This window comes from Artibeus jamaicensis, unplaced genomic scaffold, assembly GCF_021234435.1.
Source record: "Artibeus jamaicensis isolate MK-2021 breed Jamaican fruit bat unplaced genomic scaffold, CSHL_Jam_final contig_2259, whole genome shotgun sequence".
In the NCBI taxonomy this organism is placed as follows: domain Eukaryota; kingdom Metazoa; phylum Chordata; class Mammalia; order Chiroptera; family Phyllostomidae; genus Artibeus; species Artibeus jamaicensis.
The window spans coordinates 6,145,667-6,173,347 of record NW_026521468.1 but is presented as its reverse complement, the minus strand read 5'-3'; the positions used below and the strand labels follow the sequence as shown (position 1 = coordinate 6,173,347).

Here is a 27,681-nt window from a genome sequence, read left to right as displayed (position 1 = left end):
CTCCACATTGGGACCTCTTGCATATGTATTTTAAAACAACAGGGATGGGGGCAAAAATGAGGCCTAAGCACTTTGGCTGAAAGTCCCCCAGTGGCCAAAATCCAGTAGCCAAGAGATGAGCCCCATTCCACATGTTACCGTTCGGGGCTGTTTTCATCAACCAGCACTGAGATTTGATTTTATTTTATTTTGCCTGTTCCCCTTCATATTTCCGTGACGCGGCAGGACGGTGATCTCGTCCTGTTGTGGAGCCCTGTTTGGCCGGACGGGAGGAAGCCCGAGGGCACACTTGCACCTTCCATTCGAAAGGAATCCCTCCGTCCTGCATCTGAGTGGACATCAGACCTCAGCTCAGGCACATGGCAGATTTCCCCAAACAGCACTGAATGCACCCTCAGCAGAAACCAGACCTTGCTCTTCTCAACAGGAGGCCTTATGTTTCCCATGGGCCGGACAAACCTGGTCAGCCCCCTGTTTGTTTAAAATAACTACAGTGGGGGCTGGGAGTGGTAAAGAAATCATGTTTTGGGTAACAACGTATTTATCTCAAATATGCACTCTTCAGCCACAGATCCTGGAAGGATCTGCAGAGAGAAAAACAGCAGACTCCCTTTACCTCATTCCACCCTTCCAGACGTCCAGAATTCTGCGCAGAGGGTTTGGAACGGGAACAGAGTTGACCCCGAGAACCGGAACTCCAGAAACCTGCCGTGGGGGGTGCCCGGCTACACTACTAGGAGGCTGCGCAAGTGGAAAGCTGCAGGGGCGGTCCCGGTGGACGGAAACGGACTCTGCAAGTGTATGCGGGCAGCCCTGCAGAATAAAGCGGCCGTCCACGCGGCTGTCAAGGGGCTAAAGTACGCGGGGTGCGTGCGTGGTCTTCACTGTTCTACAGGAAGTCCAGAGCCAGATTACAGAAGCCTTCCTGGCTGTACTTGGCCCAAACTAGCACTTACATTTCCAAAACGCTCTAAGATGACCTCCGCAAGGCTAAAATGATTCCCAAAGATGACAATAAGGGTACCTGAGTAATGAGCTCTGACCGGCTTTCAAAGCGCCAGGTCTTCCCCCCCCGCCCCCCCCCAAGGGGTAAAGGAGGGTTGGCCTTCCTCTGGTCTCAGATGCGCTTCCCAAGAGGTCGGGGCTCCTGTCCTCAGGATCTGTCACCCCAGGGGGCGGAGAAATCTGGGGCAGGGGCCGGGCAACGTGGGGCTCCGCCCCAGAGGGCGGGGCAGGGCACAGAAGCTCCCTCGGGGTTCCCCTGGGCGCGCACTCCAGCCGCCGCAGCGCGATGGAGGCGCCGGCGGAGCTGCTGGCCGCGCTACCTGCGCTGGCCACCGCGCTGGCGCTGCTGCTCGCCTGGCTGCTCGTGCGGCGCGCACAGGCGGCGAGCTCGGACCCCGCGGGCGCGTCCCCAGAGCCTGCTCCCCAGGCTGAGGACAGCGGGACCTCCGCGCTGCGTAGCCCAGGGGCCCCGGAGCCGGGGGCTGCGCCTGAAGAGCAGGGGGAGCCCGTGAGGCCCGAAGAGGCAGAGGAACAGGCCGCCGAGGCGAAGCAGGTACAAACCTGGCCCCCCAGGCACCCTCCTCACCCTGGCCTGGTTCTTTTCCTGGCTCCCACCACCTCCGCCACCCCTCACAGAGCTGGGAACCAGGCCCCCATCCTCGGGCAGGGCGACCGCAGGGAGGACAGAGCCTGTGTCCGGTAGGAAGGGAGGGTCGGCGAGCAAACTCACGGTCCTGCCCCAGAAAAGTGTCGCCCAGGAATGAGCCTGTCGGAGTTTTCCGTTGTTTTGCTTGCTTTCCTCCTTGCGGTGCCTCCGAGCCCGGAGCCGGCTCCCAGCTCCCCGGCATCCCGGCTCAGTCCTGCTCTGCCGCGGCCTCACTCGCAGGACGCACGCCCCACCCTCCCGCCCACGGGCTCCCAATTCACGTGCAAGTGGCTTATTTCGAGGCGCGCATAGAGTAATAATACTTAGAAAAAGAAAGGAAAGCTGCCTTTTCTTTGTGGGCCAATTTGAATGCCAGATTCCAGAGTCAGTGATGTCACGTTGCGTGGGGGTGGGACTGAGAGACAAGGCACCGGACAGTCACAGCCATTCTTATTGTGCTTTTCAAACCGCACCTGCGCCCTGGCAGGTTTCCCCCAACCCCCACCCCGCCCGCCCCGGGAGGCAGATCCGCCTGGCCAGGGTGGAGCGCAGAAGCCAGAAGAAGCTCCTGCAGCCCCGCCCTCCTGGGGCTGCCCAAGCCTACTCCGCCCATATCCATACCGGTCAGCTCTGTCCATCCGCCAGCTCGGACCTGCCTGTTTTACTTCAGGGCACCCAGAGAGGTGTCTGGGAACTTGCCTACATTCACCACCCCACCAGCCTCACACACTTGCCCAAGCCCCTCTTTAGATTGGGAACCTGCTCACCAGGCTGCAGCCCAGGCCTGGTGCCGCATCTTGGCACCATGGGCCCCCAGGCTACCATGCAAGGTCCCAGGTTTGATGAGAGCGCCTGGTTCTCTCTCCTGAGCTCCTGCTCTTGGGAGGATGGCCAGAGTGGTAGAAACCAGGAGCAAGTGGCTTTGGTGTGTTGCTGGCGCTGAATTTTGCTGGACACAATGGCTTACACTGGGGACAGCCCATGGCGGGAGGAGGAGGAGGCGGCCAGGCCAGGCAGAAGCTTCCCTCTTTGCAGAGTAAGTGTACCAGACGCCCTCAGAGCAGGCGCTTTGCTTGACAAGTGGGTGACTAATTGCATCAGTAGAGCCAGTTCTAACCAGCTAGAGAGGGGTTGCTGTGCTCAGCCCAGGGCAGACAGTGGTTTCAGCTTGCCAGGAGCTGGCTGGCACTCTCCAGGGGAAACTGAGGCCCTGCTGTTCTTGCTGATGCCACTGGTGACGGTGGCAGGTGGGTTCTGCACCCATGTTCAGGATCCCTGCCTGTGCTCCGGCCCCTTGGGGACGGGGAGGGTAGGCTGCTCTCTGGCTGCAGCTTGCTGTCCATCAGCCCTACTCCTACGGTCCACATGGCGGCCTTCGTCGTCCAGTGGCAGCTTCTAGACTGAAGTTCAGAATGTCCGTTAGTGGCGCCCAGCCCTGTCTGGATCTTCCGGGTCACAGCACTTCCGAGAGGACATTCCACAAGGCCCCAGGCTCTCTGCAGTGCGACTCCTAATGCAGTGGGTTCGAGCTACTGTTTCCGTAGCAGCCTGCCTCTGTGGAGGATGCGAGTCCTGGTCCTGGGGAGGGGGCTGGGGGGCACCTTACCAAGGTCAAGGGCCATTTCCTTGCTCAGAGGGCTTGCCCTTCCCTTCTGGGATCAGGTCCCCAGCCCCTCCCCAGCTCCCGGAACTAAACTGGCACCAAGTCACTGCTGAGCACAAGGGCCTGGACTCAGATGGGGGGGGGCACAGCCACTGTCTCCTTGCCCCCTGCCCTCCCGTGGGCTGGCCCTGGAGGAAGCTGCCAAGAAATTGTGTGGAAATCCACTTGTGCATTTCAAGAGCAGGTCCCAGTGCGGTCTTCTGATCCCCAAACACCCTGAGAAGCATCCCTGGGGGAAACAGCTCAGGTCAGGGGAAGCAGGGGTGAGGCCAGCAGGGCAGCAGCGGGAGGAGGGAGCAGGGAGTGAGAAGTCACTGTTCTCTGAGAGCCGCACTTAACTCCAGCACTTAACTCGCCTCTCCCCTCCCCCTGCTTTTCCATTACCTGCATCCCTTCTAATCCCAGTTGGCTCCGTCCCTGCCAGCCCAGAGCCTGGGGCAGCTGCTGCCACAGCTCAGTAAAGCTGATTATGGAGGAGGATCTGGAGTCCAAAGAGGCAGCCTTCTGACATGGCTGTGGGTCGCTGGAAAGTGTCCCCCTGGTGCTGGGGCGCCTGCGGGCTGGGACCCTGAGCACAGATGGAAGACATGCTGGCGACGAGCCAGGCCCGGGCCAGGAGGCCGAGCCGAGAGCAGAGTCAGTGTTTGAACCTGTTCCTGTCCACCGCTCCCGGGGCTGGTGTGGGTGGGCACCAGAGGAAGCGAGTGCTGCAGGCGTGCCCACTCCCACCGAGAGCTGTGGCCCCGCGAGGCCAGGAGGCAGCATTCTTTGTGCTGACACACAGGTTGGATCTTAGGGTTGCCGGGCTCCTCACCTAATGGAGGTGCAGGTTCTAGTACGGCTGTGTCTGAGGGTCCCCAAACAGCGGCCAGGGCGGAGGGTCAAGTGGCATCCAAGTAGTGCTGGAGTTAAATCGCTGTGTCTGTGCCAGAGCTCAGACATCATGACCCTCGGGTCCTGGCTCTACTCAAACACCTAGCAGGGACTTCCTAAAAAGCAGCTGGCCTGCATCACCAAACAAAAGGGCCAGGAGACTCTTAAAGCTTCAAGGAGACTCCCGAGAGACGTGACCGACAAATGCAGTGCCTGGTCGTTGACTGGCTTCTGGATTAGTGTGGGGGTGGGGAGCTCCGAGAACATCTAAGAGTTGATGGGACATTTTTCAAATGAATGGTCTGTGAGGTCATTTTATTGTATCAGTGCTCAATTTCTGGAGTTGCGGTTAAGCACAAAAACGTCCTTGCTCTCAGGAAGATGCACGCTGAGACAGTAGGGGTGACAGGCGCCAGTCCAGTCACGCACTCGTGTGGGTGTGTGTGGAGAGAGAGCTCAAAGACCCGATGTGTTAACACCAGTGACTCCAGGTGACTGGTGTGAGTGCTCATTGTGTATCATCCTTGCCTTCCAATTGCCCTGTAGGCCTGGCAGTTTTCACAGCCCCACGCTGGACAGAAGGAACCCAGTGGGAGTCTCCCAGGGAAGGGCTTGGTTTCCGGATGCTCCAGGGCCCTTCGTCCGCTCAGTCCGCAGCCCCATCGGCCCTGCCTTGCCTTTGCCGAGTCATCCTGCGGCGAGGTCCCTCTTGCCACAGGTGTGCAGCGCCCCACCCCCCAGGTGCAGAGCCCCTAGCCTTCCCAGAATGAGCAAGGAGCAGGTGCCTCCCCTGCCCACCATCCACCCTGACCTTGGTGCCAGCAGCTCGGCCCACTCTGTGTTCTCCTAACAAAGCGGAAGCCGGAGAGTGGAGGCCTAGTCGGCACCTGCCGCCATTCATACCACCATGGAGTCTCATCTTAGTCAGCTTACACTGCTCCAACGACACATCACAGACTGGGTGGCTGAAACCACAGGCATGTATTTCTTAGCTCTGGGCGCTGGAAGTTCAAAGTTGAAGGGCAGGCAGATTTGGCTCCTGGTGGGAGCTCTCCCCCTGGCTCCCAGACAGCTGCCTCTGTGCCGTGTCTTTCTGCAGCAGAGACGGGGCTCTGCTCTCTTCTCTGAGGGTCCTGACCCCTCACAGGGACTCGCTGAACCCTAACTCCTCCCAAGGCCCCACCCTACACACCTACACACCTACACACCACCACTCCGGGGGTTTGGAATTCCACGTGTGAGTCCTGGGCGACGCAAACAGCCCGTAACAGGCCTTGTGATTCTCCAGGAGGAAAACTGGAAATAGTCCATTACTTCGGACAGTGGATTAATTAGCAGACGGGTAGAAATAAGTGAGCAAACAGCACATGGGACAGTCACCGTGCAACCACAGTGCCTCTGATGGTGTGCGTCCTGAATAGAAGGTGCTGGGAGGGGGGGTGTCTGTGGTGAGGTTGTACAAGCTCAGAATGTAATCCGTTTTCATGGGGGAAGAAGGCTGGGGGCTTTGCTAATGGCTAAGCCTTGTTCTTTCTTTCAGAAAGAAAACTTAGCTGGCAGTCAGCATTTTCTACTTAGAATTTTTAAAGAACATATCTTGGGGAAAAAAGCTGCCCAGCTTTGGAGAGTTAGAAATAAAATGTGGCGCTCGGTCCCTTTACGCAGATTCTGTTTCTCCCCCACAGTGCTGTGGAGGAGGGGCAGGGCCGGCGTGACCACGAGTGGGCCTCCTTCCAGGGAGCTGCCCAGCCCCGGTGTCTGGAGCATTTCCGGAGCAGCCTGGGGCTGCCCATGTTCGTTTGTCGCTGCTGAGGACAGAGGGCGCTGATCTGCCCCAGGCGCCTCCCCTGAAGGGCACTATCACGGGACAGAGCGCCTGCTGGCATCTGGGTGGCCTGGGGCTCAGTCTGGGCTGGAGAGGAAGTGGGAGAGGCTGGCAGCCCCACTGCCCTGCTGCCAGGGAGGGGGAGCGCTGAGGAAGCCTAATGAGACCAGACAGCCCAGAGGAAGCCCAGCCTGAGAATCCAGGGAACTTGATTATCCCACATTCTGCCGGTAGAACATCCACTGATAAAGTCAGGGAGAGGGCGGCCCACTGCCCCAGGCTGTTTACGGAGCTTCCCATGTTCTCTGAGTCCTCTTTGTGGGAATGATGTCAGGACCCACTGATCCACAGGATGGAATGTGGCATGCTTGGTCACCTGAGAGACTGCGTTCAGGGGGGACATGAGGCTGGAGACTAGAACAGTCCTCGTAGTCTGCACATGTGACCACGTGGCCCTGCGGGCGGGCTCCTCGCTGCCCTGGGCACTGTGTGTGAACTCAAGGTCTCAGCCTCTCCCGCCCTCTGCCCGCCCTGCCCCGCCCCGTAGTTGGGGCTCTTCCACGGCTCTTCCCTTTTTCTTCACCCCTGGAAAAGGTCCTGGCCGCCCTCCAGAGCACACTGGCCCTCGTCCTCCTGGCCGGTAGCTGAGGACGCTCAGCCCAGGGCCAGTGGCAGCCCACCGACACTCCCCCACTGCCCCAGCTGTGGAGGGAGCACTGCAGACCAGCGAGTCTGAGAAGAGCCTCAGTTCCGTCCCCTCCCACCCTTGCCTCCCTCCGAGATCCTGCGCCGGCCCCAGTGTCTCCCTGCTGTCTCCTTCCCCTCTCCTGCCCGCCACCTCTCCTTCAGCATGTCCTGACACCTCTGTGGGAGGGACGCCTCCTGAATGCGGGTCCTCGTCTCCATCTTTCTGGCTCTGCTACCCGTTCCATGACTGGCCTGGGCCGTCTGAGAACTTCTGGCCTGGACCCTCGCTCTCCGCTCCTCCCCACCGCCTTCACCCACGCTGCACCCAGCTGCCAGCGGAAACCCGATCTCACATCCTCCTGTTAAAGCCCTCCAGTGGCTTCCACGGTGTGGAGGAAATTCCAGATGCTTCCCCAGGTGGGACCCCAAGGCTCTGCCTCCTGTCCTCGCTGTCCCTGCCCCTCTGCCGCAGCCACCCAGGCCTTCCCAGTGCTCGGACACGCCAGGCCTGTGTGAGCCTTCCCTCCAGGCCCTCTCAGCACTTGCTGTTTGCTCTGCCCAGTGGACCCTTCCCTGCTCGGTCTCCACATGATCGCCTCCCTTCACCCTGCGGGTCTCCGTGTTTTTGACCACCTGTGTGGGCACGCAGAGTTGGCCCTGGAACCAGTCTGAAGTCATCTTTTGAGTGTGCGTTGTCGGCACAGCAGCAAGTCCGCTCGTGAGAACTGGGTCCTTGCCTGCCCTGTTTACAGCCCCATCCCAACTCCTGCAAGGGGCGCGGCACACCGAGGCTTGGCTAGTGCGCGAGCGCCGAAGACAGGCAAGAAGGCGCGGTCGGCTCCGGTCTGAGGCGGGGCTGCCCCGCGGCTGCCGTTTCTCTGCGTGCCCCAGGCCTCGGGCCAGTGCTGCTCTAGAGCTGCGTGTTATGCCCCAAGGAGGCAGACTGCTCTGACAGGTAGTGAGCTCCCCAAGGCTAGAAGTATTAAAAAAAGACAGGATAACTGGCAATTCATCAAAGGTTTCATCGACATTCTTAAAAGCACTGAATACCTTCTCTCCTCTTTGATCTTAGATGGAAGGCCAGGGTGCAAAGCAAAGACGGAGCTGCTCCGGGTGAGGGCTGGGCCCCTGTCCCTTCCTCTCCTCCTTGCTGTGCCCCGCACAGTACCCCAGGGAGCCCCTGGGCTCTGCCCACCAGGTCGGGATAAAAACTGAGCTCAGGATGAGCCAAGGCCCAAGCCAGACTCCGTGACCTCAGAGGCCCCGCCCAGGTGCAGGCAGGTGGGGGCCCAGTGGTAAATGGGAGGACAGATGCTGTGCGGAGGGAGGCATTGGTCCCTAGGACTGACCAAGGTGCCAGCTTGCCTTCCCACTCCACGGCACACCCAGTCACAAATAGAGACGGACTGGCTTCACCAAGGTTGGAAGTGGGAGGACTTGGAAAGCTGGGAGTATTTGAACTGAATGTGGCAGCTGTCACTAGGAGGTTTCGAGCAGGAAAAGCCTCAGAAAGTTGGCACTTTAAGGCGTCCTCTGAGGAAATGAACTGGAGGAGAGTGGGCCTGGGGCCTGGGGCCAGGGGGAGGCACTGAGTGACGGTGCCTGGTGGCTGGAGCGTGCACAAGAGGGCACCTCCCAGAGACCTTCCAAAGGCAGGGGAGAGCGGAGCAGTGGGAACGGAGAGGAAATGTTGGGCTTCGTTCCACCGTCCGGGGCTGTGACAGTGCCCCGGATGCTGTGACCACAGAACTGCCAAGGTGAGAGAGCGCCAGTCTGGGATGAGAGGATGTCAGTTCCTTTGTCTCCAGTGCTCTGCAGCTGCCAATATGGATTTAGAGAGCTGGCCCGAGTGAGCGTCCTCGGCCTGGGGCTGTCATTTGGAGCCTGTGGTGGCTGAGCTGATCTGACAGTCTGTGTGCGGGGAACCGGCCGTGACCTCTGCCAGCACCGCGCTGGCGCCAGCACTCTCTCTGCTAGCCCTGCACCGAGCCAGTGCTCCCCTCCAAATGCAAGAGATGAATGATGCGATGAATGGGATCCTTCTGGAAGGGGGGAGCACCATCAGGCCGGTGGGCCTGCCGTGGGAGCTGGGAGCCCCTGCCCCTCGCTGTTCTCTGGGCCCATCTGGGACCCTTCAGAGATTGGTGGGGTCTACTGGACCCCTCCCAGCCTGCCGGGCAGTGCGGGTACTGCGTGTAGACCCTTCGAGAGCTCCCAGTTACCTCTGTCCTGGCCTGAGCTGGGGGAGGGAGGGCAGCCATTCCCACGGGAGTCAGTCAGGCCTCCCGCTCCGCCTGCCTGGTGGAGACGTGCGCCTCTAAAATCACCCAGGTTAACATGGGAGTGGCAGCTCAGGTGGCTGGTCACGGGGTCCCCGCAATCCTGTCTGCAGGACCCCAGGGCAGAACCAGCTCCTCCGCAAGCAGGCAGACAGACCGACAGCTGCATCTCTCCACCTCCCTCCTCCCCGCCCCGCCCCTCTCTCTGCGTCACTGCCGTGGATCAGCACGGAGCAGCCAGGGCAGCCATCATTGGCACTGGGCTGCCTTCGCGGCATGTGGGGGGCTCTCAGTAGCTCCTGGAAGCCTCCCTCTGAGTCCCTCTGAGCCCTGCAGCCACCTGCCTGTCCCCTCTGCCACGCCTCCCTTCTTGGTCTCTGAGCCCCCGGCACTGGCGAGGTCTCAGATGGCAGTTCCATGGTGCTCCCCACACCCCGCCCTCCACTGGAGGAAAAGCTTTGCACGTGGAGTCCAGAGCAGTCACCATCCCCTAACGGTGCTGAGACTGCCCAGTGGGGTGACCGGGACTGGGTCTCAGCCCAGGCCTCCTTTGGGGACCAGCCAGGATGACGCCAGCTGTCTGTCTCAGAGGGTGTCACCAATTCACAGTTTTCATTACATCGGCGCTGAGGTCAAGGTGTCAGCAGAGGTGGCTCCCCGAGGCCTCTCCTTCCTTGGCTTGCCGGTGGCCGTCTTCTCCCCACGTCCACACATGGTCCTCCCTCTGTGCGGGCTCGTCCCTGGTGTCTCTCCGTGTTTCCCAATCTCCTCTTCTTATAAGGACGCCAGTCGGACTGGGCCTGTGCCCACTCTGACGGCCTCGTTTTAACTTAACTGCTTCCTTAAAGACCCCTCTCCAAATGCAGTCCCAGCCTGGGAGCATTCCTGATCTTGTTGCCAGGCCATTGTCATCGGTTTGGGCTCAAATAAACTCGTAAAAACTCTTCCAAAAAATACAGTCACAGTGGGAGGCACTGGGAGGTAGGCCCTAAACATGGATCTGGGGAGGGACAGGATTCAGGCCGTAACACCCAGTATCGCGCACCACTCATGGCCAAGGGCATCCACGACTGGTGAGCAGTGATGGCCTCTTTGTGAAGTCTGCAGTCAGCCCTCCCAGCAGTGGCCGGGTTGAGGCTGCCTCTAGGCCCGGTCCTGGCCCAGCGCAGCTGCCCTGAAGGCCAGGGGACAGCAAGCCCCACAGTGGGACTCGGGCGTCATGGTCTTGAGGGACTGCCTTTGGGCAGCTGCAGCCAGTCCTCCTCCGGCTCACTGCACAGACACAGACTCGAGCCTCGGTTCAGGCTCTCGTATCTCTCCCCCAAGCTCTGGCCCTTCGGAGTGCTTCCTGCCTCCTCCAGCGTTGCCCTTGGCCGGGGCATTCTCACAATGCAGCTCCCACCCTATTTCTCCCGTCTAAAAGTTTCCAGTGGCCCCTCAGCGCCTCGTCCTGTCACAGATGGCCCTGTGGTCCTGACCACTCCCGACCCTGCAGTCACACGAGACTCCGAGAGTCACAGGAAAAGCCATGGTGTCCTGTGTCTGGCAATCTCATCTCAGAGCCAGCTTAGCGTTCTCACCCCGCCGTGCAAAGGCCCCCCTCCCCGTGTCCCTGAGGCCCGCTGAGCCCCCTTTCCTAGGACCCCCCGCTTCCCTTACGTGCAGCACGTGTTCCTGAGAACACACGTGCAAAACCGCATGTGCCGAAGGACTGAGGATGGAGAGAAGGTAAAACCCCTAATGGAATCTTTCCCATCATTCTGATGTTGTCTAAAAGCCCACTAAGAAACCCAGATAAATGTGAGGCCCTGGGGTGCCTTCCTGGTGCCCACCTTGAGAACCGCTGCCCTGCTGGAACTGGACACAGGCAACAGTACCCCCCACCCCACCCAGCCCAAGAGCTTGTGATGTTCTGGGCTTGCCACAGTGACAGTGGCTGGGACTCCCTGGCTGTCAGCGACAGGAACTTGGAGTTGAGTGGCCCGCACACAGGGACAGAGGGCGGGACACCCTCTGGGGCCTCTCCGCTCGGGCTCCCTCGTCCCCGAGGGAAAGGCGGTTCCCTGGGTCACCTCCACATGCTGGTCTGTGGGGCGGCGGAGGGCTGACCGCCACAGCCGGCACTTCCCGCTGGGACCCCGGGCTTCAAAGGGCACCTGCTGCAAGGAGGGCCTCTGTGTGGTGTGCCGTGCACACCCCGAGGTCTCATGACAGACACTGATTGTAGTTTGCTGTCCAGAGTGACACCGCAGCAGGATTTGTGAAACACTGTCTGCCTCCACCATGCACACCGCACCACTCACCTTTAACTTAATTCTGGGCCACAGGGTGCCCCCCAAGTCTTAGTGCAGTTTCAATAACTCAGGAAGTGTAAATGCTGCAAACCTACAAACACACCCGTTGGATACTGACTTATTTTAATGCCTTTACACTTAGTTTCCTGACGCTCGAAAGCCAGGTTTTCATCTCAATTCTCTGTGTGCCAGAATCTGGCCGGGCAGGGGGGAGGGGAAGCCTTGCCCGGGGGTGCTGTGGGCACCTGGCGCCCTCCCCGAGGTCCCCATGCCCTCCCTGTCACATGTGCCTTCAGGCCTCGTGAGGCGGAAATGACCAAGGCGGTCCCTTCAGCCACTGACCAGCGCCAGCCCGTGACTGTGTTTTCGGAGTCCGAAAACCAGCAAAGCAATGGGCAGCGCCAGGTGGTGGTCTTCCGTGAATCTGACGAGAAACGTCAGTATACTTAAAATGCAAATAACCTTTCAAATGTCATTTTTTGGTGTGTTTGCAGCATTTATGCTTCCGAAGTTATTAAAGTTTAAAACCTCACCAAGATTGGCTGCATTTTTAAAACAACGGTGGCAATCGCCAGATTGCTCCTGTGACCCACCGCACTGGTCTCGACCAGTTTGGAAGGCGCCGCACTCCAGGGGCCAAGTGAGAAACCCGAAGGTGGGCCAGCCGCCCCCAGGAGGGTGTCGTCGGGCCGGCTGAGGCCATATCCCTTGGGGACCACAGGGGCCGCCATGGCTCTTGGACTGTCTGTGTGTGTCTTCCCTGCGGGACAGCGAGTTCCTTCAGGACAGAGACTGTGCTGGGTTTTGCTGTAATTTTCTCTCTTAATCTTCATGTCCCTTGAACGTGATCAGAGAACTGACCCCGCCTCTAGCCTCGGTATTAAGCTATTTCCCGGGGCCCGGCCCTGGGTAGGTTAATGGCTGTTTGTTTCTTTCTTTACTTAAAATAAAGAAAAATGTATACTAGCCCAATCTCAACTGTTCAGAGACCACATATGGCATTTTTAAAAATATGTAAAGAGCCCTGGCTGGTGTGGCTCAGTGGACTGAGCGAGAGCCTGCGAACCAAGGGACCGCAGTTCAATTCCCAGTCAGGGCACATGCCTGGGTTGCAGGCCAGTTCCCAGCTAGGGAATGCAGGAGAGGCAACCATACACTGAAATATCAAAACATCAACTGTTTCCCTCCCTCTCTCCTTTCCTTCCCTTCCCCCTCTGAAGTGGAATAAATAAAATCTTTTTTAAAAAAAGTTTTTAAAAAGTAGTATGTATGAAAAAAATAAAATAAAAATATATAAAGAGTAATTCAGGCACACGTACAAAATCCAAACTGCACTGAAACGTATGAGATGAAAAGTCAGGCTGCGCGCCCCTCACAGCCAATGTCTTCTGCCCTGCAGACGTCTGCTCTGCACTCACGAGCACCTGTGCGCACTCCGCTTTCACAGCTGCGCCGGAGCGTGCACGCCCCTCTCCCGGCTGCTGTTTCCTCTGGGGGTTACCCCGAGGCTTGCTTTTCACATCAGTAAGTCGGGGCGCCTCCTGTTCGATGCTCAGTATTGCATGGTCTGCGTGCCTGGTAATATATTTAACCCGTCGGTATTTTGGTGAACATACTGCCCAAACACACTTAACTGTAATACACTGAACCCTTCGGGAAAACATGGAGCTGTTTCCGGTTTTCTCGTCTGCTACACACAGTCAAAGTCACTGAATGAAGGCCCAGGTAGATGGTTTTCTAGTCCGGAGCACGCCTGGAAGTGGCTTTGCTGAGGCAAAGGCGTGTCTCCACTGTGACAGCCCCGGAACCGTGCCAGTCTGAGAGGTCCCTGGACACGGGAGCCCCAGGTGCTGACCGGCTCGTGGGGCAGCATCGCCCGCGCTGAGACGGTGCCTGGGGGGAGGGGAGAGGGGCCTGTGTGGTCTGCTGCCACCTCCCCGGCCTGCGTTTCGTGGGGGCCGGGGCAGAGCGAGGCCCTAACTGTCGGGCCTGTGCAAGCGCTGCCCCCCGGCTCCGCTTGCTCTGCTCCGTCTGGTGCCCAGTGCTCTTGCTGAGGCTGCCAACTTTGGCCGGACCCCTAGAACCAAAGCCCTGAAAGCCTGGCTCTGGGTCCGTCTACTGTGCAGCCCTCTCTGTGGAGGGACAGCCCACTCGCACTTGTCTCCTGTCTTAAACCTGCAGGTATTTCCCCACGGGCTTCTCGGTCACGGTTTGGTCGGTCCCCTCGACACACACTCCCACCCTCCAACGGGCACTTCTCACCCCCCGACATTCCTGCAAGTTGAAGTCACTCCTTCCTGCCACCAAGGCCATTCTGGGATGTCCCTTCCAGCCATCTGCTCACTGTGTCTGTGCGTGGGAGAGAAGCGGGCTGAAGGAGGTAGAGCTCCGATTTTGGGAAAGTGCTTAGGGACAGGAATGACGTTGGAGGAAGCAGAGGTGGACGGAACCTGCGACCACAAATGCAGCTTCTCTGTGGAGCCCGGCCCACGTCACCTCAGAGAAGCGGCCCGCTCGCCTCGTGGTGGTGAGGGTGTGGGAGTCCCCAGTCCACTAATCAGAAAGACATTCAAATACTTTGACCAGCACCCAGCTGGAGAAGGGCCCGAGGCACAAGGACAAACACACTGTTCCTGGGCCTGGGGTCTCCCCTCGTCTTGGCCACACAGTGTCCGCACTAACATCACAGTTCCCACTGCGGCTGACTGTGGCCCCCATCATCCTCCCGGACGTGCCCACGGTCCTCTCCTCCCTCCCCACCATTCTGCCCACCACTGCCCCACCTCACCAGGGCGGTCACACACCACCCTGGTGAGGTGGGGCAGTGGTCCCCATGCTGCTGCAGGACATCTCTCTCGTGAGTGGGCCCAGGGGTCAGGTGTTGGGCAGTAAACTGGCCCGCACTCCAGGCAGTGAACTCATGCGCCTTGTCTTGCAGGAGCAGGAGCAGGAGCAGGAGCAGGACCCAGCAGAGCCTGAGGAGGAAGAAGGTGAGTGGGCCCTTCCCCCAGGCCACACCCCTCTGCCTCTCCCGAGCCCCCTCTGTCTGGCCAGGAAGGCTGGGCTGCGCTGCGGGCCTTTGGGGCCGGTCCCCTGTTGAGGATCTAAGTGGCAATGGGAAGGCAGTGGGTGGGTGGGGAGAGAATAAGGGAGAAGGGCTGAGGCGTCAGCCCCTCATGGCCCGGAGGACGTCCGGGTCGAGCCCGCCGACCCCGCCTTCTGCACCCACCTCCCCATCCCCCTCCTCGGCACTTTCAGCCTACGCCTCTCCACCAATAAAATATGACCTGGGTCCAAGTACAGGAGGCCCATCTCGAGAATGAACTGAGCACCCCAACTGCTTCCTCTGGGCCCAGCCAGCCTCAGGCATTTCCTGTCTCTGTTCCGGAGACTGAAGCCATTCACAGGGCCACTGCCCTGCTTGCCACAGAAGAAAGGCCCCGGGGGAGGAAAGGCCTGGTTTCTGAGCAGCTGCCACTAACTAGCCAGGCCTCCCTGGCCATCGGATTCCAGGCGGCCGGGAGATGAGAAAGCAAGTGAGACCAGGAACATGGAGGAAACTGACCAGTTCAAAACAACCCAGTGGACGGCATTGTTCTCCCTGGGCCACCCACCCAGGGGCCAGTCCTGGACAGAGGGGGAACCCAGCATGGGTGGGGCTTCTGCCACATCCGTTATGTTTCAGTTCTTTTAAAAAACCTGCAGCAAAACCAGCAAAATGTCAACATTTGTTATATGTATACAGCAAGTATGTGGAGGACTTACTGCAGTACTTTTGTGTATGTTTGAAATACTTTGTAATTTTTTAAAGCAAGGCTATTGCTGTGACTTTAAGTCAGACAGCTGGCAAGAGCCGTGGAAAGAGAGGTTTGCAGGAATGCAGCAACCAAGGCCAGTGTGGGCGGGGGTGGGGGAGCAGGGCTGGGCCCTCCGCTCTGTCAACACAGCCTCAGAGGCGGGGGAAGGGCAGGCAGCTGCAGGGGGGTGCAGGTGGGGTAGACATCAGCCCCTTCTAGTGGCTCTCTGTCCAAACTGTCGGTTCTCTCAGACTGTCTGCAGAAACTGTGCCCCAGGGTCTGTCTCTGCCACGTCAGTGGGTCCTGTTAGTGACTTGGGGACACAGGCAGCAAAAGCTGAGGCTGCTGGAGGCCCCTGGGCCAGTGCCCTGCAGACCACTCTGCAGAGCTCCAGCCCAGCCTGTGCCCAGTCCCTGGGCCTCCCTCCTGCCCTGGACTCCCTCCCCACAGCCACCCCCTGCAGGCCTGCCTAGGAGAGGGAGGAGAGGTCTGAGGCCCCAGCTGGCAGGAGAAAGCATGAGCGGATGGCCAGGCCCTCTGCCATGAGCAGCGCAGCCCCCGGGGATAATTGATTGGTTTGTGGGCCCCCAGCAGTGGATTCACGTAAGAGACAGGAGGAAGCCTTTGCCCTCCCCAGGGGCTGTACACAGCCCCCCTGCTCTGGCAAAACTGGAAATGGCTGTGTCGCTTGGTACACGCATGTGATCACGTGAAAGCCCTTTCACGTCTCCCTGGCTTGGAAATTGTAAAACTAATCAGACATGCCCTGTAAATTGAAACCCAGCTAGCAGCATTTTAACGTTTTATTTCTTCAAAACAGCAACACACTGACCTCGACATGGAGGTGAACTGGCTTTCTTTGTTGCCTCTTGCTGGTCAGGGGCGAGCACCGCGGCCACTCTTTCTAAAGAGTCTGCAGCTCAGTGTTACTGCCGAGCCCAGGCCCCTCAAACCGTGCCCCTGAGTCACTCAGCAGGGTTCCCAGACCCCAGACCCTGTCTCTCCACACCCTGTGCTGCTAGAAGCTCGTGATTCTGAGTGACCAGGAGGAATGGTGCTCTCAGGCCCCCTCCAGAGCTCAGCCTGGAGGGAGGAGCTGGCCAGAGGGAGTGGGGGGTCTCCAGTGAGGAGGGAGGTGTCACCACCGGTCTCTGCGGGGAGTCCCATCTCACCTGGAGGACGGCCGAGTCCTCCTGTCCCTGGCTCTGTGCCACCCAGCCTCCTTGCTTTGCTGGCTCTATAAAGCCCTCCCTAACCCCACCCCCGCCCTGCTGCCCTTTCCACAAGCACACACGACCAGCTGCAAACTCAGCGTTTCCATCACGACTCTCTGCTCACTGTGTTGCTCACTGCCATAGCCCCAGCTCCTCGAACAGTGCTCACGAAACATCTGTGGACGGACGCGGGCAAGTTAACCCTGGCACAGAAATAGTAACTGCTCCGGAACAAGAAACCTCGCCCCTGGGCAGTGGGGGGTGGGGTGAGGGGCCACTGGACCGTGTGTGTGCGGTACCGCCTTCTCGTAGGCAAGGCGTTGGTAGGAGGCAGGCCAGCCCCCACTGCACAGTGGCTGGGCTGTCAGTGAGCGTCCAGAACCTCCTCGGTTTGGCCCAGAGAAAAACCAGAATCTGAGAGGCCGAGGCCCCTTCCTCCCCTTGGGCCCCCATCAGCCTCTCTGATCACGTGGGAGAGGCAGCAGCTGAAGGCCCGGGTGGCCCAGCAGGCAGGACGTGGAGGTGTTTGAGATTCCGGACACTGGAGTGAGAGAGGAGTGAACCCTCTAGAATGGGACTGAAAAAGAACGCACCAGCTTGGGAGGGTGATCTGCTGGTCTCTGCGTCTCCCTTACTCAGTTCTTTTTGCCTTAATAGAAATGAGGGGAGACAAGCCATTCAGCTTCTGCCCCAGGGCTGGCCAGAGGCCATGTACCCTGCACCTGACGGGCTGAAGGACCCCTTCAGGCAATTGCTCCCCAAAAGGCTTCTCTCCACGTGGACTCCTGGTCTCTTCTCTTCTGCCCTTGCCGCATGCGCCGCCTGCATCTGGCCTGTGTGCCCAGCACCTGCCTTCACTCCACATCACACCTCCCTGCTTTCCCCTGTCCGAACGCCCGCTGCCCCCTTCTCAGACCTCGAGAACTGCCCTTCTGTGCTTTCAAAGGCAGCTGTGGCATGGAGAGAATGAGCCTGGCTGACATGACACCCCTGGACTGCTGGGCATGGGCCCCAAGTCCGTGAGACTGGAGGACCTCAGCAGGAGAGGCAGGGGTCCCTGTACAGGACCCGGGACCCGGGAGAGGCAGGGAGCCCAACGCGTTAGCACGGCCTGCTTCCCAGAAATGAGCCCCCTCCGTCTGACTGTGATCAGCACAGCAGTGAAGGGGGTGGGGGGCTTCTGATGAGGCGAGACAGGCCTTGCAGACGGCGACTTGGCGAGAAAGGGGCAGCCAGCCAGCTCTCTGGATGGCTCAGCCTGGCCCTGGGAGGAAGCCTGTGGTGGCAGGAGCCATGTTATTCTAGGAGTGGGCGCTCATTTCTCTCTGGCTGTCTCAGCAGGACGTCGGGGAGGAGGGCCCGAGGGGTGCAGGTGAGGGCGCGAGTCCTGTCCTAGGCCAAGGCTACACCTGGGCTGGCGCTGGCCGATGGGGCCCTCTGCCCCTCTTCCAAGGGGGGCTCTCTGGCCGAGAGGGTTCTTCAAAACCAACAAAGGGGAACGGGACTCAGCCTGCGGGAGGGGCCCGGCACCAAACCTCTGCCAGCTCTCACCCGGCCCCTCTCCACAGGAGGAGAGGCCTTCTCCTTCAAGTACAGCCCCGGGAAGCTGCGGGGAAACCAGTACAAGAAGATGATGACCAAAGAGGAACTGGAGGAGGAACAGAGGTAGGCCCCTCGACTCCTCGGGACCACTCAGCCCACCCTGCGCCCCAGTTTGGGAGCAGGCAGGGAGCCCCGCCCCTGCAAGCTGCACAGGCTCTGACCATTTCCGCGTTCACCCCAGGGCTTCGTTCCTGTCCCCGCACGATTCATCCGGGCTTGATTTCCCCCGAGACAGTCCCCTCGGGCACTTGGGGAGACGGTGCCAAGCCCAGGACTTGCACTCCCACCCTGCCCCCCACAGAAAGAGAAAAGAGGCAGGAGGCCAGGGAAGGGCCTGGAGCAGATCCGGCTGCTTGCTCAGACGCTGAGTCCCTGACAAAACCAATATATCATTCAGGGCAGAATGTGATTCTTCATGCTCACTCGTGTGGCAGCCGCCCCGCACCGCCTGCCCAGAGCCCGAGGTCACGTCCTATCTGTTCCGCTGGGCGGAGCTCTGAGGCAGCTGCAGCTGCGTGGCTTCTCGTTCTTAGAATCACACTGTCCCCCACCCCGGACAGCACCCACTGCACACCATGGGCACCCTCCGCATTTCCCATCCATCCCATCCTGCCAGGGGCTGAGGAGCTCTGGAGGCAGCTGGACAGCTCTGGCAGGCCACGGGAGAGACTAGGTCTGACCCTGAGCCCAGCTGTCCCCACGTGCATGGGTGGCCTAGAGCCCAGAGTCCTTTGGTTCCAGCAGCAGTCTAAATGGCTGCTGTGCATTTTCTATCTGGCCACCCTCAGAGGCCTGGGCGACCGGCACCCAGAGAGGAATGTAGAGTGTGTTATCCAGGCTCAGCCCCCTCTCATTACCCTCCCCAGCCAGCCAGTGTCCACCTAAGGTCAGGAGCTACTCTGTCCACGAGAACCCCTATGTCCCCATCTGGAGTGGTCACCCGGTCTCCCAAACCTGGCTCACAGGCTTTTCAACTGGGGCGGAGGGGTGGCAGTGCCGTCCCAGCGAGGAAGGCCGTGCACCGGGGAAGGTGGCGGGGGAGTGCCCACTCCTCCCTGTGATGACGCTGCCTCGGTGTGACCTGGTGTGCTGCCTTTATATTTCAGGATTGAGCTGACCTCTGACCTCACTTCCCTGTAGCAAGTTCCTTAGGTCCTGAGCCACAAACATTCTTGCAAATCCTTTTGGTAAGGAGACTGACTTCCCAGACCAGTGCTCCCCTCATCCTGTCTGTGAGCGTGTCCCCAACACGGCCGCCGTGGTCAGAACTCCCCTCCTTCACCGCCCTCGCAGCCAGTGAACGTGCTGTGCACCAAGTCCCGCATTCTCCTGGGGCACAGGGACCTCCCGGTGAACGGGCCCCTTCTGGTGCCACCAGGTTCTGGGAAGCAAATGGACCTAATGGGCCAGCTGGTGGGGGACTAGCGCCCTCTTGTGGGGACCACATGGGGCTGCACACATGCAGGGAGTCACGCCACAGCTTTAGTTCTCCCCTAAGAAGGTGCCATGGCTTGTAGAACCCTGTGCTCCCAAGGTGCCGGACAGGCAGGTTTTTATGGCCGGAGTGAGGGCTGGTGGACCTCAGCCCTGTTCTTGTGGGTCTGGGAACAGCGGAACACAGCCAGGTTCCCTTCCCTACGGTCTGCGGAGGCTTTTGCACTGTGGTGGCTTGAGCTGACGAGCTGTAGCAGAGACCTCGTGGCCCACAAAGCCCCAGAGAATCAGCTCTTTACAGGGAAAGTGTGCAGCCCCTGGGTAAAGGATAGAGAGGGGACGGCACACCTGTGGTCTCTGGAAGGTCCCTGGGGATAGAGGCTGCAGCCCTGAGTCCGTGTGCACTGGTGGGACCGTCAGAACAGGAAAGACCATGCAGGGGACTGGACGCCAGGCCTTAGGCGGGGTTGGGGGGGGTCAGGCTATCAGGCTACGCTGTCACTGGGTTCAGAGCTGGGACCTCAGGCATTCGGAAGGCAAGTCCTTTCTCTGTAATTTTCAGACAGCAGACCCTGTGCTGCCCAAGTGGGTCTGTGCCACTGGGTCTCTGAGAGTCTCTAGGTCAATGGTCCCACTCCGCTCTCTGTGGGCAGGGACTGTGCCCACACACTGCTGCCGGGGTGGACCTCACCCCCTCACTCACGGGCTGCGGTGATCCCTGGTACATCCTGAGCTGAGGAGGGATAGGTGGACTCTACGGCCCTCGAACACAGTTCCTTGCAGGGTGGGGCTGGAGTTCACATTCACTTTCCTCACCGCCCGGCCAAGCACGCTCCCCGTGGTGCCCGGCACGTCTGCCTGTGACGCCTGCTTGCTCCTCCCGCCCCTGCATGTGGTCAGCTCGCGCAGCCCCGAGGGGCCCCCTTTCGCCCCCGCTCTCGCGACCGCTCCTGTTCCTGGCATGGCGATGCTTGGGTTGCAGAGGCTGGCGAGTCTGGCTTTGACCTTCCATCGACGGCACAGTAGCTCTGGTGGGGCCTGGGGCTGCTGACAGGCATGAGACGGCGCTCCCGGCTCAGCCCAGAAAACTGCCCTGAAAGCGTCAGCGTGGAAAACTACCTGCGTATTACTGTCAAAGCACTAAAACCACAAGCCAGTGAAGAGTATGCGCCGTTCTTCACCGGACAGATTCTTACAGCCAGGCTCTGCCTCTTTCTAATGCCTTTCCTGGCATTCAGGGTCCTGGTCAAGTTGCAAGCTAGTAGCCAGATAAACACAGCCAGCCCCCAACTTTAACTCATTAACTCCGCCAACAGTGTCTGGAGCCTGACTTGTTTGAGGTCACGTGACCCAGCATTCCCCAGAAGCCTCAGTTGACAAGTTTTCAGGGAACGGCCCCAAGAAGCAGGACTGAGAGCAGGAGACCCCAAATTTGTTCCTCTGTGTGTTTAATTCAGCATCCCCACCCGTGGGACTGCCCACAGATCCAATTCCTCCGCCCAAGGGGCGAAGTGGCGGGTCTGTAAATCCAGAGGTGGCTGCTGCTTAAGGAAGACCTGCTGCGTTACCGTCCGCCCGCCTCCTCCTGGCTCTCTGGGGCGTGGGGCTCACAGGCATCCTTGGCATTGCCCCTGCCTGGCTCGGGGACTCCCTGAGTTCCTACCGCAGCTCCTCTGGGAGGTGGCCCACCCAGCCTGAGTATGGCTAGGACAGTGGGCTTGCAGGCTGGTGACTGTGCCCTGGCCCCCAGCAAGATGTCCCCCGCACTCCAGAGCTAGTGAAGCCGGTAGGCTTGGCTGGCTCCTCATTTGGCAGGAAAGAGATGAAGGGCCACCACCCACTCCTCTCACTGTACGACACCTGCTCTCCTCCACTCTGGTTCAGAGCAAAGACGCAACCTTGGCTGTACCCCAGTCTGGCTCAGATAGATGAGGACCTGGGGCCCCAGCACCTACTCCAGTCTGAAGGTCCGCAGGACTGACGGACACAATTCCAGTGGACAGTGTTTTATGTGGCATAATGGGCAAGGGTGAAAGGAGGCAGAGAAACCTTGGCTGTGGGATAGTCTCCTAACATCTGCTGCCTGATGTGGCCCCGAATGATCCGCCGGTGGCCATTTCTAAAAACACATGCTAACTCTGACTTCCAGAAGAGGGCGCCAGAGGGACAAAATTGAATCCCTGCGTTCTCTCTGGTTTCTGGGTTTCTTTTAGAAAAAGTGGGGTCACTGTTGCCCTCCACTGGAAGAGCAGAGTCCTAAGCTGCCAGTGTCCCTGCAGGGGGCAAAACACAGCCAGCAGGAATAGGGAATGATCTCAGGTGGAAAAACCGTCCCAGCACAGACACAAGGCCGAAGTGCCCGGCGTGTGACCTAACTACCTAAATGCAGGCTCTGCCTGTTACCCAAATGCCACGCAGACTTGGGGTGGGGGTCGCAGGCTGCTGAGCTTCCACGCAGGGTCCCTGGGGGGCCCACCGCTTAGTGGAACAGACAGTCTTGCTGAAGGTGACGAGAGGTGAAGTGCCCCTCGAGGGTCTGGGAGGCCAGTGTCCAGCCGGCCTCTGCAATTCCCACCCCCTCCTCCCTCATCCATCGCCCCCCCTCCACGGCTCTCAGGAGGCGCCACGAGTCGGATCAATGACCTTTTCTCCCTGTTTCTCTCTACAGAACCGAAGAGTCACGAAGTTGCCCTTAGCACCCTCCTAGAGGCTTTTCCACTTGGCATCTTACAGGCTTGAGAGATAAGACGAGACCCCCAGAGAGCAGCCTTGCGGGCTCCCAGGCACCCCGTGCCCACGCAGTGCCGGGACGCAGACCCCCGGACAGGACGTCCCCTCGGCTGACAGGGCCCAGGGGACGCCCCTGCTCTCCTGCTGTCGGGAGGCTCCTCGTCTCTGGGTGGCTTACTTTGTTACGCTGAAGGGTTCTATGAGTTTGGTCTCGCTCCCTGCCCCCGCATGCCCGCCGCACCTGCGAGCACCTCGGGGTGCATTACTTCATCATTTTTAGATCGGGATAGTCTTGTCCCAGCCCTTCTGCTTTTTCCGTCGCTGAAGCCCAGCCCTGAAAGGCTGTGAGATGTGGGGGACAGAGCGGACCCAGCAGGTCATGGGTAGCCCGCTGCCCTCCTCTGCCTGGGCCACGTCCCTCTCGCTCTCTCTCTGGCTCAGCCATAACTGGCTTAGCTATTGATCACTGAGCAGCAAAGAACCAGAGCCGGCTACCAATACATAGGTGCCCTTTTTTCCCTTTAGAGGAGGCGTAAAGCAGCCCTCTGTTTGCTCACAGGCCTTTTCACTGATGTCCTGACCCGTTCAGCCAAGTTGCCCGAAGCAGTAATAACAGTCTTCGCTTAAAATAATGACTCATGGACATGTTTTCCTAGAAACTTTCAGAGATGTTAGAACTTTACCAGATAATTAGATCAGCCCCAGATTCATTTCCTGGAATTTTATATTTGACAATATTTATACTATGCCAAACTAGTCCACAGCTTTTAGATATATTTGTTAAAAAAACATTTTTTAAAGCAATAGGTTTATAGGAAAATTTTTTCCATTTAATGGAAGGCTGGGAGATGTCCAATGCCAACCTATAGGGCATGTGGCCTTCTCCTCTGGGACTAATACCTCAGGCTCAGGGGCCTTGGGCAGAACGGGTGACGAGGCAGTGGCCACGCAGAGCCACGTGCAGAGGTGCTCATGGCACACACGTCCCACACAGCAACAGCAGTGTCCTGGGCCAGGCTGGGCTCGCTCCAGTCTAACTTGCCTGGAAACTTCTTGAACGTAGGCGCCAAGCGTCCTGTATGCTGATGGCTTGGGTCTGTGTCTTCAGCCTTTGTTCAGTCCAATAAACTCTGAGTAGATGATCCTAATTACTGTGTGCTTTTTTTAGTTTTGCTTTGTCTTTTAAAAAAATCTGTGAACCCCTTAAAATGTGAGCTTCCTCTCATTTTGATGCCGGGTACTCTCCAGCAGAGTCGGAGTCCCGTGTCCACCCTGTTAAAAATATGCAGGTGTCCCAGCCCAGAAACACAGGAGAAAACCTGCCTCGTGGGGGCTGCCCATGCGTGCATCTGGGCTGTGAGTCCATCCAAGGGGCTAACACCCTTTCCACTCCCAACACTGCCCTTTGTTCAGACAGTAGAGTCTGGAGGGCTCATCATAGGCTCTTCCTCCTCCAGGAAGAAACAACTTTCCCAGGGTGACATCGAGAGCTGGCATTTGGGACTTCAGTACAGCTTGTAGATGCCACGCTAGTCAGAAAACCAAGTGCTGGGTGGGAGAACTGGGGTTCTTGCGGAAGGACTGTGTTAGGACAGTGCCAGACAAGACACTGGGACACCCCCTGCCCAGGCAGCGTCAGGGCCACGTGGCTGGAGGATGTGCCGAAGCCTGCTCTGCTAGACGTGCCGTGACCACAGCTGGCCCAGCTGCAGGGAAAGGCATGGGGGTCCCGCCCTGCCACTGGGCTGACATCTCCCGACAGTGGCCGGTGCAGAAGCCTGAAGCCAGAACAGTGAGCCAGGGGCAGGGTGCAGTGCCTGGCCACATGGCAGCCTGGCAAACTGGGCAGAACAAGCCTGCACCAGCCCAGCCCCCGGGGCCACGGCAGTCTCACCCCACCCCCTCGTGTTTGCACTGGCGGTGTTGCCCTGCGCTGGCCAGGTGGCACGGTCCAGCCTCAAGATAAAGTTTGTCTCTGGCCGTGCCCGGCGCCTGGAAGAGGCGGGGCCCCGCTGGCCGCATGGTGTCTGTGCAAATTAGGAAAAGGTGCCCCTTCCTCTGGCAGCGGAACCCCACCCCCACCCCTCGCCCCTGGCCAAGCACATCTGTAAGCACCCTATTTACGAGCCCACAATGTTTTGTCCTCCTCTCTTCTGGCTCATTTCTCTAAACTAAGACTGTTTCTAACATGTTTCTGCACAGAATCCCTAGGCACTCAGCGGGGTCCACCTTCTTCCCCTCACCTCTGTGAGACATGCGGTCACCAGTAAAAGGGGGTCATGGGAAACAACACTGAGAACCTGAGCAATTACTGGGGGTCCCCAAATGTCCAGGGTGAACCCAGCACTTAGAACCCAGTGTTTAGAACCAGTTCCTGTGTTCCGAGGGGGTTTTGTCTGAGTCCGGTTCTCTCCCTGTTCTGGAAAGCTAAGGCGGTGACTCTGCCCTGGGGGATCGCTGTGTGTGTGTCTGTCTGTCTGTCTGTCTGTCTCTGCCTTGGGTCAGGAGCAGCTTTTTCCTCTGTGTCCTTTCTTCTTGACAGAGTGCAGAAAGAGCAGCTGGCGGCCATCTTCAAGCTCATGAAGGACAACAAGGAGACGTTCGGCGAGATGTCGGACGGGGACGTGCAAGAGCAGCTCAGGCTCTACGACATGTAGGCCGCTGCCCAGCGGGACGTCTGCGACCTGCGCTGTGACCCTGCCCTGACCCATGACCCCAGCCTGTTACTTTCGGACTTCTGTAGGCTTCCTGTGATCTTATATCCAGACGTAGAGGTGTACGGCAGACAGGTTTGCTTGGTTCTTGCAGTTTCTACATGACGTTACAGGCGTTAGGACTTTGGTCTTCAGAGGAGAAAGTCCCCGACTCTTCTGGCTTCTGCCTGCGGGGGCGGTTCCAGCTGTTACACAGGCCGCCCTCCGAGGCTGTCTCCGGACCCCCCAGGGCAGGTGGCCGCCTGGGAGGGATGGCTTGTAGCCTCCGCCCCAGCACGGCTGCGGAAAGGACACACGGTGCAGCAGGGAAGGTGCCAGCAGGGCCTGCGCGTCCCGTCTGCTAACAATACACTCTCGTTCTGCCTCTGGAAGGCTCTGTAACTGTGTGGGAGCAGCAGCAGGGGAGCACTCTGAGCCGAAAGGCTAATTCAATCTCACCCTCCATCCTGGAACACAACCACTATCTGAGTTAGGCCCTGTGAGTTTCCCTTGTTTAAGCACGGGACTCCTCTGCTTGTAATGAAAGCTTACTTGAGCGCTCGACACTGGCAGATGGAGGAACTAGATGACGGGACCGGTGCCTGCCTTTCTGGAGGTCGAGTCCTTTGGGGAAGGCGGGCACGTATGCGGGGAGGAGGACCATGCCAGGGGGCAGTCCTGAGAATGCCCAACGACCTCAGGGACGGTGTCTGGGACACGGTACGGGAGCAGCGTGTTTCTGTGAGTCGGTGAGCACGAGGTGATGGCAATGTCAGGGGCTGCTCTGAGCTGCTCGGGCCTGGTTTCCGGTCACCCCACTGGCAGGAAATTTCATAGCCAACTGAGTTAGGGAGAACCCATGAAGTTCTTAAAAATATTTTTTTATTTGCTGGAATAAAACTAAACCAGCCCTGACTGGTGTGGCTCAGTGGGTTGACATCATTCTGCAAAAGGCCACCAGTTCAATTTCCCGTCAGGGCACATGCCTGGGTTGTAGGCCAGGGCCCCAGTGGGGGTGCGTGAGAGGGGCAGCCCACCGACAATTCTCTCGCACATCGATGTTCCTCTCCCTCTCTCCCTCCCTTCCCCTCTTTAGAAAAATAAATAAATAAAAAATATTTTTAAAAAACCCAGAAGACCTAAATCAACACATAGAATTAAATGAAGCCATGTCATCTGACACACCTCAAGTCACAGCGATGGGGACAGTCGCCTTCCTCTCGCCCCCAAGCTGGCTGCGGCCTCCCTCGCCCCTCACCCCACCCCCTGCTGTAACTCCTGCTGCTGCTTTGCTGACATCTGCACTGGTCTGCGCGGCAGGAGGGGCTGCTGTGTCTGTTGTTACAGCCAAATGTCAGGGCTTTTTACTCCTTTCAAATTTTATTTTTGTCTTTTTTGGCATGCTTTTTAAAACTTGTATGATTAGAGAATTGTCTGTTCCCTTTCTGGGGTCTCGGGGACCCCCGTGTCCCCTGGAGGCATGCGGTGGCCGGGCCCCCAGGCCGCACACCGCACAGCTGGCGCTGGCCTGGCACCGTGCTTCCCTCCCTCCCCTCCCCCCCTCCCCCCCTCCCCTGTTCACCAGACTCTCCTTGCTAGAGACTGTTCAGAACCTCCGCCTGCGCTTAGGTCTCTGAGGGTCCGCGGCAGGGAGGCTGCAGGCCGGGAAGGCCAGGCCCTGCTACGATTCTCTCAGCAGCACCTTCCTCACAGTGCGGGCTTCAGTCACTGACCACCTCTCCTCGGGGTTGCAAGATGGCCATAGGAGTTCAGGTGTCACGTCCAGAAGCAGCAAAAGAGTCACCATCTCTTGCTTGTGTCTCCAGGAATAAGGGAACTGGTCCTCCCTTCAGGTGCCAGTTGGCCAAAATATGTCACATGTCCATGCTTCAACAGGTCACCAGCACAGACCGCCGTGGTTGGCCGAGGTGCCTGGGGAAGCAGCCAGGTCCCCTACACACATGGCCACTAAGAGGAGGGGAAACTGGATCCCACTGGGCTCTGTCAGGAAGGGACAGGGGGTGGTACTGGGTAGACACCAGGATCACTGTCAACCACCCAGGGACTTGGAAGCCAGTGTCTGAAGTACCTGGGACACTCGACACGCCCCCCGGGCCGCTGAAGCTTCCAGGAAGCCGCACTGGCCCCTGCAACTGTTGGGGGCTCTGATGCCATTTCAGATAAGCACCCTCTCCTGTTCATACCATCCCTGTCCCCTCATCTGCCCCACTGGGACACCCCCGAGTCCATCTGTGGCCAGAGAGTCCTCTAAAACCCATCTCAGACGGACACCCATATGTCGCCTGACATCAGTGTTGCTACTGGTCAAGGAAATCAAAGTGCCTTCAGAAACAATGCATCTGCTCATTCAAACCCATTCTTACCAGTTCCCTGGGGTTGTTGGCAAGAACGTAACACAACACCCCGCCCTGCAATCTGAAACCAGGGCAAAACACCCTGTTTATTCACAGCTGCGAGAGGAAGACAATTCGATCTCAGTAGGGCCTCTAAATCTAAAGGGTCCAGGAGAAAGAAAGAGCAGGTGGGAGGGGGACAGGAAGAAGAAGTAAGACTTCCACTAGGCGGCCATGGCAGGCCAGGGCCACTGTGGCCCTACGATGCAGGGCCAGAGCCACAGGGGCTGACAGAGGCCAATCAGAATGAACTCACCAGGCCTGTGGGTTCAGCGACTTCAGGGCTCAGGCTCCACCAGCACTGAGAACCATCTCGGAGCTTCTGAGTTCCCGCCCACCCCCCCACAGGCCAATCACCGCCCTACCTGGGACCCCTACTCCAGAGGCGCCCACACAGATGGCAGTGACTTGTCACCCATCACACACCTGCAGTGGGTTACAAACCATGGCCACAGATAGTCCATTTTTGTTTACCAAACTCTCCTTGCTAGAGACCTTTCAGGACCTCCTTCTTCCCTCCAAGTG

The 27,681-nt window shown here is 58.8% G+C and overlaps 1 protein-coding gene across 5 annotated transcripts; it reads left to right on the top strand.

The window, feature by feature from the left end:
- Positions 1-1,257: 1,257 nt before the first annotated feature.
- On the top strand, positions 1,258-26,238 carry MXRA7 (matrix remodeling associated 7). 5 transcript variants are annotated; one of them, XM_053661313.1, is made up of 5 exons: positions 1,258-1,558; positions 14,211-14,262; positions 17,852-17,948; positions 18,992-19,072; positions 21,988-23,197. In XM_053661313.1, exons 1-4 carry the CDS (start codon positions 1,292-1,294, stop codon positions 19,023-19,025), a joined length of 450 nt encoding a protein of 149 aa, XP_053517288.1. In that variant the 5' UTR covers positions 1,258-1,291; the 3' UTR covers positions 19,026-19,072; positions 21,988-23,197. The 5 variants fall into 5 exon arrangements, with proteins under 5 accessions (XP_053517288.1, XP_037013837.2, XP_053517287.1 ...); XM_037157942.2 differs by lacking the exons at positions 18,992-19,072; positions 21,988-23,197 and adding an exon at positions 24,592-26,238 and having other exon boundaries at positions 14,217-14,262; XM_053661312.1 differs by lacking the exons at positions 18,992-19,072; positions 21,988-23,197 and adding an exon at positions 24,592-26,238.
- The last annotated feature ends 1,443 nt before the right edge of the window (positions 26,239-27,681 follow it).